This window comes from Carica papaya, chromosome 1 (assembly GCF_054855325.1).
Source record: "Carica papaya isolate Zhongbai chromosome 1, ASM5485532v1, whole genome shotgun sequence".
Taxonomy (NCBI): domain Eukaryota; kingdom Viridiplantae; phylum Streptophyta; class Magnoliopsida; order Brassicales; family Caricaceae; genus Carica; species Carica papaya.
In genome coordinates this window covers 28,483,105-28,497,234 of record NC_142309.1, presented here as the reverse complement: position 1 = coordinate 28,497,234, position 14,130 = coordinate 28,483,105, and the positions used below count along the sequence as shown (strand labels likewise).

The following is a 14,130-nucleotide window of genomic DNA, read 5'->3' as shown; positions in this document are numbered from 1 at the left end:
CGCTTAATCTTCATGAAAGAAGAAAAAGAAAAACATCACATAAAACAGCTAGCATTCATAATCCACCAAAATATTCAGATATGTACAGTCTTTAAAGACTTTGGTATACTTAAAAAGGGTAATATGAAATCGAGAAAAATAATGATTTCATAATCTTTCTAAAAATACCAAATAATTTTTTACGATAATTGAATTATCGAAAGACAACGTTGAAAGAATTTCAAGGAAGTTTTCAGATAATAAAATATTTCAAAAGAATTTTTACGATTGATGTTTATCAGGGTTTAGAAGAACTGAAATCATTTTTGGTTGATGCCGAGACTACTAGGTGTCGTCCAATTCTTCATTTTAATTTCATCATATTTGAAATGATTTATCTCATAAAATTTAAAATCAAACTCGTAGGATACGTTAGATTTATTTACTCTATAGTTTTAATAATTTTTATAATTGTTTTTTCTAACAAAAGAAAACACATATCATAATCAAGGATTAATGCCAAAGGCATCTTAATTAATTACTTAAAATCCTGGAAAGAAGATTAAAGGCCATTAATTAAGAAAATTTACCCTTACTTTTCAAAGCATCTTGAAAAAGTTATAAAAAGAGATTTAATTTTTTCCAATATTGAAACAAGTTTTAATATTCTACAAAGACGAAGAAACTGGTCTTGATAAAACTTCGTCTCCCCCAAAGGGTATCTGAAGTAATTGACTAATCTAAATTTTTTGTACATAGTTTTCGACCTAACAATCGTGTTTGAAGATATATATTTAAGAATCTAATCAGCTACTGACATATATATTAGTTTTACTTTAGATAAAAGTTAAAACTCTAATCTTCAACTTCTGAAAGTGAAGAAATACAGTCGAACTTAAAAATATAATCGAGTTTACTAAATTAGCTTATTGCAATTTAATTTTTCTTTAACAAATAATTTTGAATATAAATATCGAAATAAATAAAAAATTTATGACTTTACTTTATCATATTTTGTATTATATTATTTTTACAGTTACATATAATAAAAATATATAAATTTACTTAATTTAATCTATTTATAATCGATCTGATATACTTTTTTTTTTGTTAAAATACATATACGAATCGGGTTAAATTCAGATTGATGGAAAAAAAATAAAAGTAAGTCGAGACAAAATTTATTTTAAATTTAATTTTTTAGTAAAATATATAATTTTTTTTGTTATAAATATATTTAAGTTTATATTAATAAATATAATTAAATTTATATTAATATAATAAAATGACTACGTTGAGTTGAGTTCGAATTTGTTCTTTGTAAGGACATGTCAAGTTTGGATTTGGTAGAACTCTCTTTGAATCCATCTTTTTGTCATTTCCATGTGCAAATGGGTATGTTTAAATTGTTTGCATGAAATTGCAAGTTTAGATACACATATATATATATACATGTATGTATGTATGTATGTATGTATAGTCAAGTCTTTCAAAATAGTCAACAATTGGGTTTGGTTTGTATAAAATATATAATTATTTATTTAAGATTAATTGTATCTTAAAAAAAAAATTAGGCATCAAAATTTAAGCGTGAATCAAGAGGGGTGTTCGTGGGCGGTGGACACGTGTCCTATGAATGTAAACAACGGACACGTGTCTTTCTCAAATCCCAATGCCTCCTCTTCCCCCACTCCCAAGATTTCTATTTTATATTTTCTCCATTGAATTTTCAAGGACTCAAGTCAAATTGGTTTTTTTATTATTATTTTTTGAAAAATAATTTTACTCTTCTATTTTTTTATTTTTATATGGGTTTATGGATACTTTTATTTTATTTTATTTTATTTAATAAAAAAAACTTTATTAAACTCCTAAAAATTTACAAATAAAATTCGTAAATTATAAAATATAGAAATTTATTTTTGGGATGAGGAAGGTGGTTGGGGGGGCTTTAAAAAGTAGAAACCGACTTGGGCTTTTTTTTTAGGTAACCAAAAAGAGATGCTCATCCACCTCACTCTGTACTCCATGCGTGGATTCCACCTCACTCTTGGGCCCCACATTTCAACTAACGAAAAATTTTTCTGCCTTCTATATTATCTAATTGGGAAGCTCAGAGAACACCAGTGTCAGGATGGCCGAGTGGTCTAAGGCGCCAGACTCAAGTTCTGGTTCTCGTTAGAGAGCGTGGGTTCAAATCCCACTTCTGACATTTTTATTTTCTTCAAATGAATTTTTCTTTTTTTTTCCCCCCTTAAAAGAAGTAATCTGCATGAAACTTGACGTGGGTTGGCAGGCCGTCCACATATATACATATAATATATATACACACACACAGGCGCGAACGAAATATATATATATTCATCAGTTCTGAATATCCTAATTTTCAGAAAGTTAAAATATAAAAAAAGTTTAAAAAATATATGAATTTACAAACTGACTATCCGTAGCTTTCTTTTCTTTTCTTTTCTTTTTACAAGCTCAAAAAAAGTAGCTTAATTAATATGGAAATTTAAAATAATAATAATAATAATTATTATTATTATATACAAGTGGAGGAGCAAGCTTTAATATATATATATATATATAAAATAAGTATAGCTGAATTAAGTCGACCTGCATGTGCAGTGTTGTGTAAAAGGGGAACTCCCACTTCTTTTTCATCTAAAATATTCAACCAAAAGTTCCCATTCACACACATGTATAAATACATACATATATATATATACGCTACCAAAGTATATGTATGTGTGTGTGTGTGTATAGGTTAGATACTTCTTTTGTACTAATAGTCATTTAAATTATCACCAATGTTTTTTTTTACCTATTCATTAATAACAATCTTGAGTTTTACACTTTTGTAAATAATTGCCTAATTAACCACATACATAAATACATATATATATATATATATATGTATATAGGTATAAACAAAACACTTTTGACTATTAAAGGACAAATGGTTTCAATCAGGTAGGTACTAAAACAAGATATATATAGGTAAGCAAGCAACAACACGATCTTATCATAGTAAATAATATAATATTTGGACAACATACAATCACAAAACCAGCTCTGTATAAACTCTCATAAAGCTATAAAGTTGCTTGGACTGGAGCTGTTTTAGGACCAAGATTAGACAAGATTATGGTAGTTTAACTAGTTTATATTTGAACTTTAATAAATAAAAAAAAAAGTATTTTATATCTAAGGTTGTTGACATATGTACAAATACATATATATATATATTAATCAAGAAATAAAATTAAAACGATCCGTGAACTTGAGATAAAATAAATTATGAATTGAATGAGAAAGTAAAACAATAAATTAGAGTTTACATTCTTCACACAATAATTTGAAATACTCAATAGTGTTACAAGAATGACAATTTTAAAAAAACAACTAATAATAAAACAATAAATAAAAATTCAACTAACGGGCCGTCTCTATACCCTGTCCAGTATGAACGCCAAGAAATATCATTCTTCAATACTCGGTTCAGTACGAGGGTAAAATGGGTTGTCCCCATACTCTGTCCGATATAAGCGTCAAATTACCAATTCTCGAGACCCCATCCGATATAAGGCAACGTTTACGATAACATTTCCTATGTACTCGCTCCGTCCACAATCTTTCAAGATATCCAATAAGACTACTATTCATCCATTTACTTAATCAAATAATTTCTTATTTATCTTTAATTTTCAGTTTCTCAATTTAACTGTGAACTATGCAAAACAAACAATACATGCGTCAAGAAACACAAACGAATCATTATACCAATTCTAGTATATTATCATACATTCGAAAACTGTAAAATCAATCAATCAGTTAAACATGCTAAACAGAAATAGATAACCGGTTCTGACTTCATTAGTAACCTTTAATTATCGATATTTTCTAAATTGTACAAAATACCGCATTGTTTATAATTAAACTTTAATTCCATAACAAGGAATAGGGTAATGGATTCTTACTCGAATTGGTGTCCGAACGCTAAACTTTTGGATGCACTTATTGGCGGTCTTTGTGTTTCCTAAATTTTTCTTCGTAGATTAAAACATACTCCAAATACCTAAAAATACCCCATAAAATCCAAAATCAGTATTAGAAATCCCTTTTGGCCAATTTCAGAATTCCAGCACGGCGGAGCGGCAACGACACCGTCGCCGCAGGCGGTGGTCTGCCTCGGGTTGGCCCTTTTTGGCAAATTTTGGCTGACTTCGGCAGATTTTGTACCAATCCCTGCGAGAAAACACGTTAGGAGGCATCGATTGGCCGAAAAAAGTTGAAAAACTGAAGTTTATCGGCGGCGAAGTTTTCGTTTGCAGCGACCCTGCCTGCTCACTTTTGCAGTTAGATATTTTGCTTCAGTCTACCTGTAGAAAAAGAAATGATGATTATAATAATGAAAAAATTATACGAAATAGGAATCAGGAAGGGTCTCATTAGATGAAATTTTTATTTTTTTCTGCGGCGGCCCCACCGGGCTCTACTCGCGATTTTCGACTCATCCGCATGTCCTTTTGTTCCAATTTGGCTATAGGAGTGCTCAAAATGGAATTTCGAGGGAATTGAAAATTTTTTAACTCTTTTGGCAGTCGGAAGTAGCTCTAGTGTGACAACGGGTGACAGTCGGCTCATTTTTCGGTGACTTGCTCTTCTTCTCCGGCGGGGTAGTCTGGCGGCTAGGGTTAGAGTTTGGTGTGAAGATGAGTATTTATATCCGTCTCCTTTTAATCTGGATTGTCCATCACGTTTTATCTTAACCGTATGATCGCGTTTAAATAATAAGTGAGTTTAAACTATTTATTGCGATTTGATCTAGACCGTACGATCGCATTTAAATAGGAGGTGGATCTGGGCCGTTCCTATCGTTTAATCGCGACCGTCCGATCGTATTTGAGGAGGGAACGGATCAGGAACATCCACGTGCGGAGGAACAAATCTGGACCGTCCTATTGCAGGCACGCGTATCGTCAGCATGACCTCTCGCGTGGTACCGTGTCAGCGTGTCTTACCACGCGATGCGCTCCGATTCGTCGGGACTGCTAACTAAACGTCCTATGTGGCATATTACTTAAATTATATTTTGATCCCAGTTTTCGATTTTTCTATCAAAAACATCCACATAACCCAAAATTTCACCATTTTTTCTTTAAATTATTTTCAATTTCATTATTCACCTATTTTTTTTTCTAATTTTATATTAAGTAATAATTTATAAAATTAAAAATTAAATTTTATATATAAATTTTGAATTTTACAAATTAATTTAAAATATTACAAAAATTAGAGTACGGCATAGCAACTAAAATATGTGGTTGACCATGCACTTAACCTGATCAGTATTCATTACTATCTTCAAAGTAACCTGAATAAAACGACGTGGTGATGACATGCAAAAGTGAAATGTCTACGTACGCTATAAATTAAGCTGTACAAAATTAAAGTCTCCATGTCGCTAGCTGCCAATCGTGAATCTCTAATTATTGACACAACAAACTGACTCATAGTTCATCGCATCAGGATTCAAACTGGGCACGAGTACATATATATATATATATGTATACATATGTATTCTTGACTTGGTATAATTAATAAACTAATTGTTTCTTTACAATTACAAGTTAAAGCTTGAAAGAAACTGGACACGAGTTTCTCATGGCTCTTAAAGATTATCTACTTGACCACCATCATCATTGTTTATATCTTTTATATATAATTACATAAGTTGCGCTTATATTAATTGTTGAAGACAAAAATGTTTTACTTTAATGTAAATACATGACTAGTTGATATTTTCCTTTTTCGCATTTCTTTTTTTCCAATCCAAGAGAAAAGAAAATGAGAAAAGAAAAGAAAACAGCAGCTATACTGTTACAAAAGGAGAATCACGTAGGTATATATTTAGAGATATATATGTACACATACACTTACACACACACACACACTGCAGAGACACTAGTATTTTATATGCAGAAGAGATTATCACAGAGAGGAGGTGGCTCATAGAATTGTAACAGTATATACGAAGTGTTTATAAGTAATTAGTTGGTGTGGTACTGGTCAAGATAACGTTGCGGATCAAAGTGGCATACAAATATAGAAAAGTAGAACGATGATGGGGTCAACTTATCTAAATCAAATTGACAATGTCTGGTGGTGATAGTTTCTTTTTGATCTTAGGATGTCCTTTGTCATGCTTTCTGTCGTGTAAAGTTTCCAAATTGGATAATTCACATATCAAATTTTTGGCAGAATAGTAATATGAAAATCTATAGCTACATACCTTCAAGTTGAATATATTGCCCTAAAGGAGTTATATCTTTTTCCTCTTTCTATCTCCCTCCACTTTACTTTTATAATTATTTATAGCTTACCCAGTTTTTTATCTCTTTCTTCTTTCAAAAAAAAAAAAAAAACCTTGATAAGTTCTTAATAATATATATATATATATATATGGGTTTTAGAAGGTATCATAAGAATGGCAAGCAAATAAGTAAAGTGAAAGGGGGCCATACTATATACATACATATATATAGACATATAATTAGATGTCATGCTTGGCGTAATTAATTTTAAATCTTTTTGGGGGGACAAATTGATTATAGAGGATTTAATGGAATATGCGACTTCAGTAGATATACGTATATAAACATTTCATGACTTGACAATATATATATATATATATATATTATATGGAGACAGATGATAATTAAAAATAAAAAGCTGAGCGATTTGATATGTGACAGCATGACAACATGGGAACGGTTTGTAAAGGAAATGGGTTATAAATATGGATTACATATGTATATATATATAGATATATGTTTGTAGGTGTATAGCTAGAAACATGCACGAGCTTAATATAGCGAAAGAATTCAAAAAGGGGATGAATATGACGCGGATTTGCGATCAGTGGGAGCAGCAAAAGTAAAGCTGTTTGACGTTTAAGATTACTGTCAATATTTATGTATATAGACAGTATTATTGTAACCTGTATATGTATAATCAATCATATTATTTTTGCAGAATACTCTGAAAATTTAAGTATCGTTTTGTAAAAGCAAAAATGGGCAGCAGCAGGAGAAGATTTATAGGGGGCCCAAGGAAGATACGAAAGGACGTGAAAGTTTAAAAAGAGATTCATGCAGGATTGCTTTGACCTGGAATTTCGAATCTTCTTGCACTTTTCCAAAATTTCCTCCTTCTTCTTCTTTTTTTATTTTGCACGAAAGCGAGAAATGTCTGAGGCCCAACCTTAAACATGAATCGCAGAGCAAACATAGTATTGGGCTCTCCAAATAGTTTAGTCTAATTATATGTAAATTCTAAGTAAAGTTTACCAACATAACTTTCTTAACTAGCATTTGGAATTTGGAGAATTAAAATTTTCCAGCACAGTGTGTATAATTTCATCTCCCATCATGCGCTAGTGTTAGCTGGACATGTTTCTTGATGCTATCATACCCATTTGTGCTACACTCACCAAATTGAGTAGAATCTATAAGTGACTCTCCGAGCAAGTACTGAGTCTCTTCACTGTATGACTCCTCATTATTAACCCATGGGTGCTGTACTGTCATTCTTATTCCTTCTAGTTCCATGGCAACTTCCTTCATGGTTGGCCTTTCTTCTCCTCTCACTCTCAAACATCTTTTTGCCAGATTAGCAACTGTTTCAAGTTGCTCAACCTTATACTCATTCTTAACATGATCGTCCAGAATTTCAACCAGTCTCTCCTCTTTTACAGCTACAAGGAAGTACATTGCAAGGTTTCTCTGCTCTTCTGGCCTTTCGAAGGACAGCGCCTTCTTTCCAGTTAACAGCTCTACAATGACAACTCCAAAGCTGTAAACATCGCTTTTCTCAGTTAACTGACTCGTGTGGAGGTATTCAGGATCTAAGTACCCTAGAGTTCCTTGAACAATCGTAGATAAGCCAACTTGATCAAGCGGAACCAATCTTGAAGCACCAAAATCAGCCACTTTCGCGGTGTAAGCATCGTCCAAGAGAATATTTGTCGACTTGATATCTCTGTGAATAATCGGAATAGAAGCTGAAGAATGCAAATAAGATAGCACTCCTGCAGTTTCTGCTGCTATTCTCAGACGAGTTTCCCATGTGAGGCTCGAGGCTCTGCTCTTGACGTTGACGTGATCGAAAAGGGTGCCATTGGTTATATATTCATAAACAAGCAAAGGTACTTCTGTTTCTAAACAGCAACCCAGAAGTTTCACAACATTTCTATGATTGATTTGAGAGAGAACAAGCACTTCGTTAATGAATTGATCGGTTTGAGTTTGATCCATGACTTTAGATTTTTTTATTGCTACAATTCTACCATCCGTCAAGGTCCCCTTGTAAACTGTTCCATAACCACCTTTACCAAGAACTCTGCTTTCTGCATAGTTATTGGTTGCTTTTTCAAGTTCTTCAGCCGTGAAGATTTTAGCTGTCTCTGATGATGAACATCCTTCCCTTTTCGAAAGCTGCTGTTGCAGCAGTAACCCTCCATTTTGCTTGAAGAATTTCTCTTTCAGTTTCACGAGCTTCCATTTATTGAAACCCCAGTACAGCCATGAGCTACCCGTTAGCAATACCAATATCCCCACGCCAACACCTACAAATTATATATCAGTTTAATCATGTCGCCATAATATTCCAATTTCTTTGCATTATTATATGAATTCAAAATTATGTAACAGGTTGGATACTGACCGACAGTGATTTGAATCACCAGAGGCCTATCAGGAATGCATCCTTCTCCATCCTTTCTACCATCTCCGTGATGTCTTTTACGGCATGAACAATTGTATCCTCCCACCTTGTTAGTGCAGATGTGGGTGCAATTATGACTTCGATCTTTGCATTCATCTATATCTGCAAATGAGTCGCAGGAAATTGTTATTTGTTTCTGAAGTTCTGCTTACCAAAAGCTACTTCATGTAAGGGGATAATATATATATATATAAAACAAAAACTTATTCATATATATATATATATATATATGTAGAAAGAGAGAGAGAGAGATACCTTGGCAACCATCAGGGAGGTATGGATTTCCGTCATAACCAGATAAGCACCGGCAACGATAACCAGACCCGTTATCAGAATCATAACAAGTGCTGTTACCCTCGCATGCGTTACGCAACGTCCTTTGTTTCACTTCCTTGCATGTCTCGTTTCCAATTGTCCAATCAAGAACCATAGGAATCTTTGTTACATTTTGTAAATCACGAAGATAATTTGAAGTAAAATTAAACCAGCTGTCTTGGACAACAAACGCGAAGCTACAGGGGTTGAAGTTCCAGACTTCAGTATGGTTGTTGAAGCTATTTATATCAACTTCAAAGTAACTTACACCCTTGGCAATGGATGTCTGACAACACCCGATGCCCGAACACGAAAAGTTGGCTACGTAGTGAATGCTATGACAGATCGAAATGCAACCTACGGTGTATCCTAGAATTTGATAAGCTTGGTAACCATCTAGATAGGCTTGGGTGTCGCAACCAATAGCAATAAACTTATTATCAGTATCAGAGATGATGAATTTGGACAGACTGAGACTCGGCCGTCTTTTTAAAAGCCGGGTACCATTCTTGGCATAGCAATTTCTACCCAAGAATTGCAAGACATGAAGCTTTCCTTCAAGTGTGATTTCCGTGACATTGATGGTGCTTCCTGTTAAAAATGCTTTGGGTGGATCAATTGTATCATTACAGTTGATTAAGAACTGTTTGTCGTAGTAACATTCTTCTGAGACTCCAAACGGGTATGGGATGCTAACGTTGCCGCAAGTATCTCGGCAACCAGGTTTAGCAATAGGAAAACCTGCTGTTATTACCACCCAAATCGCCATAAATATTACAACAACACCGTAGCTTTTCATGCTCCTACACACAGCAGCTTCTCTAGATTCTGGTATGGAATATTTCAATGTCTACAAGTGTTTGTCTTTGCAGTCTTGAAGTTGCAGATTGATTCTTCATTTATTGACAACCTCAAGTTCAGACCAATTCACTTCTTTGACTTCTCTATAAATCACGTTTACTAACTCAACTATAATTTTTCTTACTTATCCATATATTATCTCACAAATATTATTAATACAACTACAAGTTTTTCAGCTGATGTACGTGACTATGAAAGGCCAGATTACTTTCAGAATTACCCTAATTGACAATGTAAACTTGAGTTTAATTTATGATATATTTCATTTTTAGGTTTTAAGAAAATATGAAAGTCAGACTATTTCTCAGCACAAATGGATGATTAATTAATTAAATTAAGCTTAATTAACATGAATGTTGAAATACCACCAGCAAGCTGACGCCAAAGTTCAATTAAACTATTAATTACATCACTGCTATAAGTTCCTACCATGATTAAAACTTGATTAGACCCAACCTGAATGATGCTTAAAAATAATATAAAAAAAAATGAAAAAAATAAAAAAACTGATTGAGATTTAACTAGTTTCTTTTGACATTGTCATATTATAAATTTATTCATTTAATTTAATAGATTAATTAAATAATCTGATGGATTAATTGATATTCAAGACACTTAATTACTAATTAAAGAATAATAAACCTCAATTATCCATTAATCACATTACTTGTCAAACTTAGAGGATATATAATTAAACAATAATTCTTTATTCTTAGACTCTTTTGTTCGTGGCTTATTTACTTATTGCCATTATAAATTCATATGTTCAAGTTTATGTATGAAATTATGGTGGAAAGCTTGTGAAATATCCTTCTCTACACACTGGGTGTTCAATTTTACTTATAACACATAATCATATATGCTTAAGGATTGTGCTTCTCCAAAGAAAGGAGAAGCCAAGATCTAGACGAAGCTAGCTTCAGACGTACAGACCTAAATATTGAGTACAACTTTTAAAGGATTATGAAAAGATTATAACTTTAATATTTATGAGAAATGGTCCATAAGACCATGAGTAATCTATGGTATTTACAATTTTAAGAGATCATCATCCTAAATTTAAGAGTTCTTGAATGTTAAGCGATTCAAAGTTACAACCAACAAGCTCTTACTTCGACAATTGTTGTATGGTAATATGAAGTTCACACGAGTTGACTTCATAAATTTATTAGTCCCTAAAAGATCCCAGATTTACCATACATATAATCACTTTTTAAGAATATAATCTTGTTAAGCTGCATATTTCAGTCATAGAACGTAAGGATAAAATAGCCATTGCTGCAAAATCGGTCAACAAGCTGTTGTTGCATGAAGCAGTTGTTGCACCATCCCATTTCCTCCATTATCTTTAGTTGTTTAAATATAGAAATTTGCGGTTGTATTTTTATATACTTAGACCATTCCCAAGTAACAAGGAAAACAGACAACTTTGAATCAAAAAATTTTGTAGTTTATTCTCACCCGAAGAGAATTTCTTTACCAATTTTTTTAACTTCTAACTGTGACCTATCAGATCCCATATTCACTATGATAAGTAATGTTGTGAGAAAGTATTTTAGAAAATTAAAATTGTAATACCCTAAATTAATTTTTAATGTAATTTAGGATTTATTTATAAATATAATTTCTTAATTTTTTAATTTAAATTTAGAGTAAAAATAAAATAAAATTGATTGAGGATTAAATTGAAAATAATTTTAGGAAAAATTAGTAAAAATTTGAGTTTTTTAGGTATTTTTGAAAGAAAAATCAGAAACTAAAGGTCAAAATACAAGTTAGAGAAGTTTCGTCATGTAGGATGCCCGGTCAGCAGCTCTGACGAATCAAGACGCACCGCGTGGTAGCGGACGCTGACGCGGTGCCATGCGGGTGATCCGCGTGCCCGCGATCGAACAGCTCAGATCCGTTTCTGCGAGCACGAACAACCCAGATGCATTTCCTCCCCAAACGCGATCGGGCGGTCAGATTTGAACGTGATCAGACGGTCCAGATTAGATTGCGGTGAACAGTTCATATTGGATCGCAGTGAATGGTCCAGATTCACTCCCTATTTAATCGCGATCGAACGGTTCAGATCAAACGCGATGGACGATCCATATCAAAAGCAGACGGATATAAATAACTCTCATCTACACCAAACTCTAACCCTAGCCGCCAGACCCCCTCACCGGAGAAGAAGATCCAGTCGCTGGGAAGGAGACCGCCGCTACTGCGATCGGAGTCCTTTCCAACCGCGAAAGAGGTAAAAAAAAAAATTTTACTTAGAATTTTATTTTAAACACACCCATGGCCAAATTAGAGTAAAAAGACCGGCCGATTGCCTGAAAAATATGGGTAAAGCCTGGTAACACCACCACGGAAAATTCCACAAAACGCCTTCGATGAGACTCCTCCCGATTCCTGTTCTGCATAATTTTTCTACCGTTGTTATCACCGTTTTCTTCTCTACAGGTTGACCGGAACAAAACATCCAACCGCAACGTGAGCCGGAGGAGCCGTCGCACTAGAGAGTCCTGCCACCAGTGAGTTTCGATTTTTTGTATTTTTTTAGCCAACCGAGTCCCTTTAACATATTTTCTCACAGGAATTGATGCGAAATCGGTCGAATCTGGCCGAAAATAGCCGAAAACAGCCGATCCGAGGTGGACCGCCGTCACTGGAGCATTGCGGAGCCGCCGTGGTGGAATCCCAAAATTGGCCAAAATGGGCCCTGAAACTGATTTAAGTTTGGGACATTTATAGGTACTTATAACACGTTTTTATTCTCGAAAAAAAATTCAGAGAACCCGGGGACCGCCAGTAGGCGCAATCAATAGTTTAGCCTTTCGCGCACCAAATTAAGTAAGAATCTCTCATCCTATTCTCTGTTATAGAATTAAAGTCTAATTAACAATAAATATGATATTTTGTACAATTTAGAAATTTTCATGATTAATTACGGATAGTTAATAGAGGTAGAATCGGAAACTATTCTCTATTGATTTCTGTTGATTGTTTTTACAGTTTAAATGCATGATAGTGCCTTATTGATTTATTTTATAGTTTTGAATGTATGTTTGTTGTTTTACGTGTTTACGATTAAATTGAAAAAATAGAGGGTAAAGGTAAACGGAAGACTTGTGTGATTAAATGACTGGATGAAACGGCAGCTTTATTGGACATACTGGGAGATAGTGGATGGACCGAGTATGCAGGGAACCCTACCATAGACGTGTCTCATACCGGACGAGGTATGGAGACTTGGTAACTTGGCACTCATATCGAACGGGCTATAGGGACGGCCCGCTTCACCCTCATACCAAATAAGGTATTGAGCTTTGGTAATTTGACACTCATACCGGACGGGGTATGGGGACGACCCGTAATTGAGAATGTTAAAGGAAAAAGTTCACGCGTAGCGTAGAGATCCCTATGAACCTCCGTGGATACCAACAGGTTGGTGGAAAAAATGGACAATTGTTGTTTGATGATTTGAATGTGAAAGTGTAATATATGCTATGTTGCCAATTATATACAGAATTATGATATGTATAATGTTATTATTTTTTATAGGTTGTTTTCTATAAATCTCACTACGATAAGTGGACGGTTAATGGTTTTATTATTGATAAATGAATTTGCTTAATCTAGTGCTCTATTAGTTATTTTTTTTTACATTTTTTACCAAACTTTATTTATGTGTCGGTGATATAGTGTGATATTCTTACTAATATAGTGTAACTTATCCCTTTTTAACTATTTCATATCAATATAATTAAAATTCAGAGCCCAATCCGCAAGAGAGTTGCGAGTAAAATGCTAATTTTTTTATTTTTCATTCATATTTTTATTTCTTTATATTTCTTTCAAAATGGTAAATTTTGAAATACTAATTGATACTTTAATTTATTATGTAAGTAATGTAAATCTTAAATATTTATTTTGATTCCGCACTTTAATTATCATGTATTTCCTTTAAATATTTCTAGTATCATTACAAAAACATTTACAAGGACTAGAAAAACAAACTTTTCATTATATATATACATATGTACGTATATACTATTAAAGCATTAATAAGAATTGAAAGAGTAAACGGTTCATTGCATATTATTAAATACATACATGTATATATACATAATTTGAATCACCATTAAAGTTTTATACTAACTACATATATAAATCAATAGATAATATATACATATATGT

The 14,130-nt window shown here is 33.1% G+C and overlaps 1 protein-coding gene and 1 non-coding gene across 2 annotated transcripts; one reads left to right on the top strand and one right to left on the bottom strand.

Moving 5' to 3' along the window:
• Positions 1-2,107: 2,107 nt before the first annotated feature.
• Positions 2,108-2,191, top strand: TRNAL-CAA (transfer RNA leucine (anticodon CAA)). Its single transcript has one exon. It is a non-coding gene; the product is annotated as a tRNA-Leu (tRNA).
• A 4,858-nt stretch (positions 2,192-7,049) lies between these two features.
• LOC110813517 (putative wall-associated receptor kinase-like 16) lies at positions 7,050-9,983 on the bottom strand. Its single transcript, XM_022040686.2, has 3 exons — positions 9,022-9,983; positions 8,707-8,868; positions 7,050-8,608 (listed from the first exon to the last, which is right to left on the bottom strand). The coding sequence occupies exons 1-3, from the start codon at positions 9,878-9,880 to the stop codon at positions 7,401-7,403; spliced, it is 2,229 nt and encodes a 742-aa protein (XP_021896378.2). The 5' UTR covers positions 9,881-9,983; the 3' UTR covers positions 7,050-7,400.
• Positions 9,984-14,130: the final 4,147 nt, after the last annotated feature.

What these genes read in the sequence shown, in the direction of transcription:
- LOC110813517 (XM_022040686.2), bottom strand. Translation starts at nt 9,880, where the DNA reads ATGAAAAGCTACGGTGTTGTTGTAATATTTATGGCGATTTGGGTGGTA. An exon ending in CCTCCCTGATGGTTGCCAAG is followed by an intron (nt 8,869 to 9,021) that starts GTATCTCTCTCT and finishes ACTCATTTGCAG; the next exon opens with ATATAGATGAATGCAAAGAT. An exon ending in GGTGATTCAAATCACTGTCG is followed by an intron (nt 8,609 to 8,706) that starts GTCAGTATCCAA and finishes TATAATTTGTAG; the next exon opens with GTGTTGGCGTGGGGATATTG.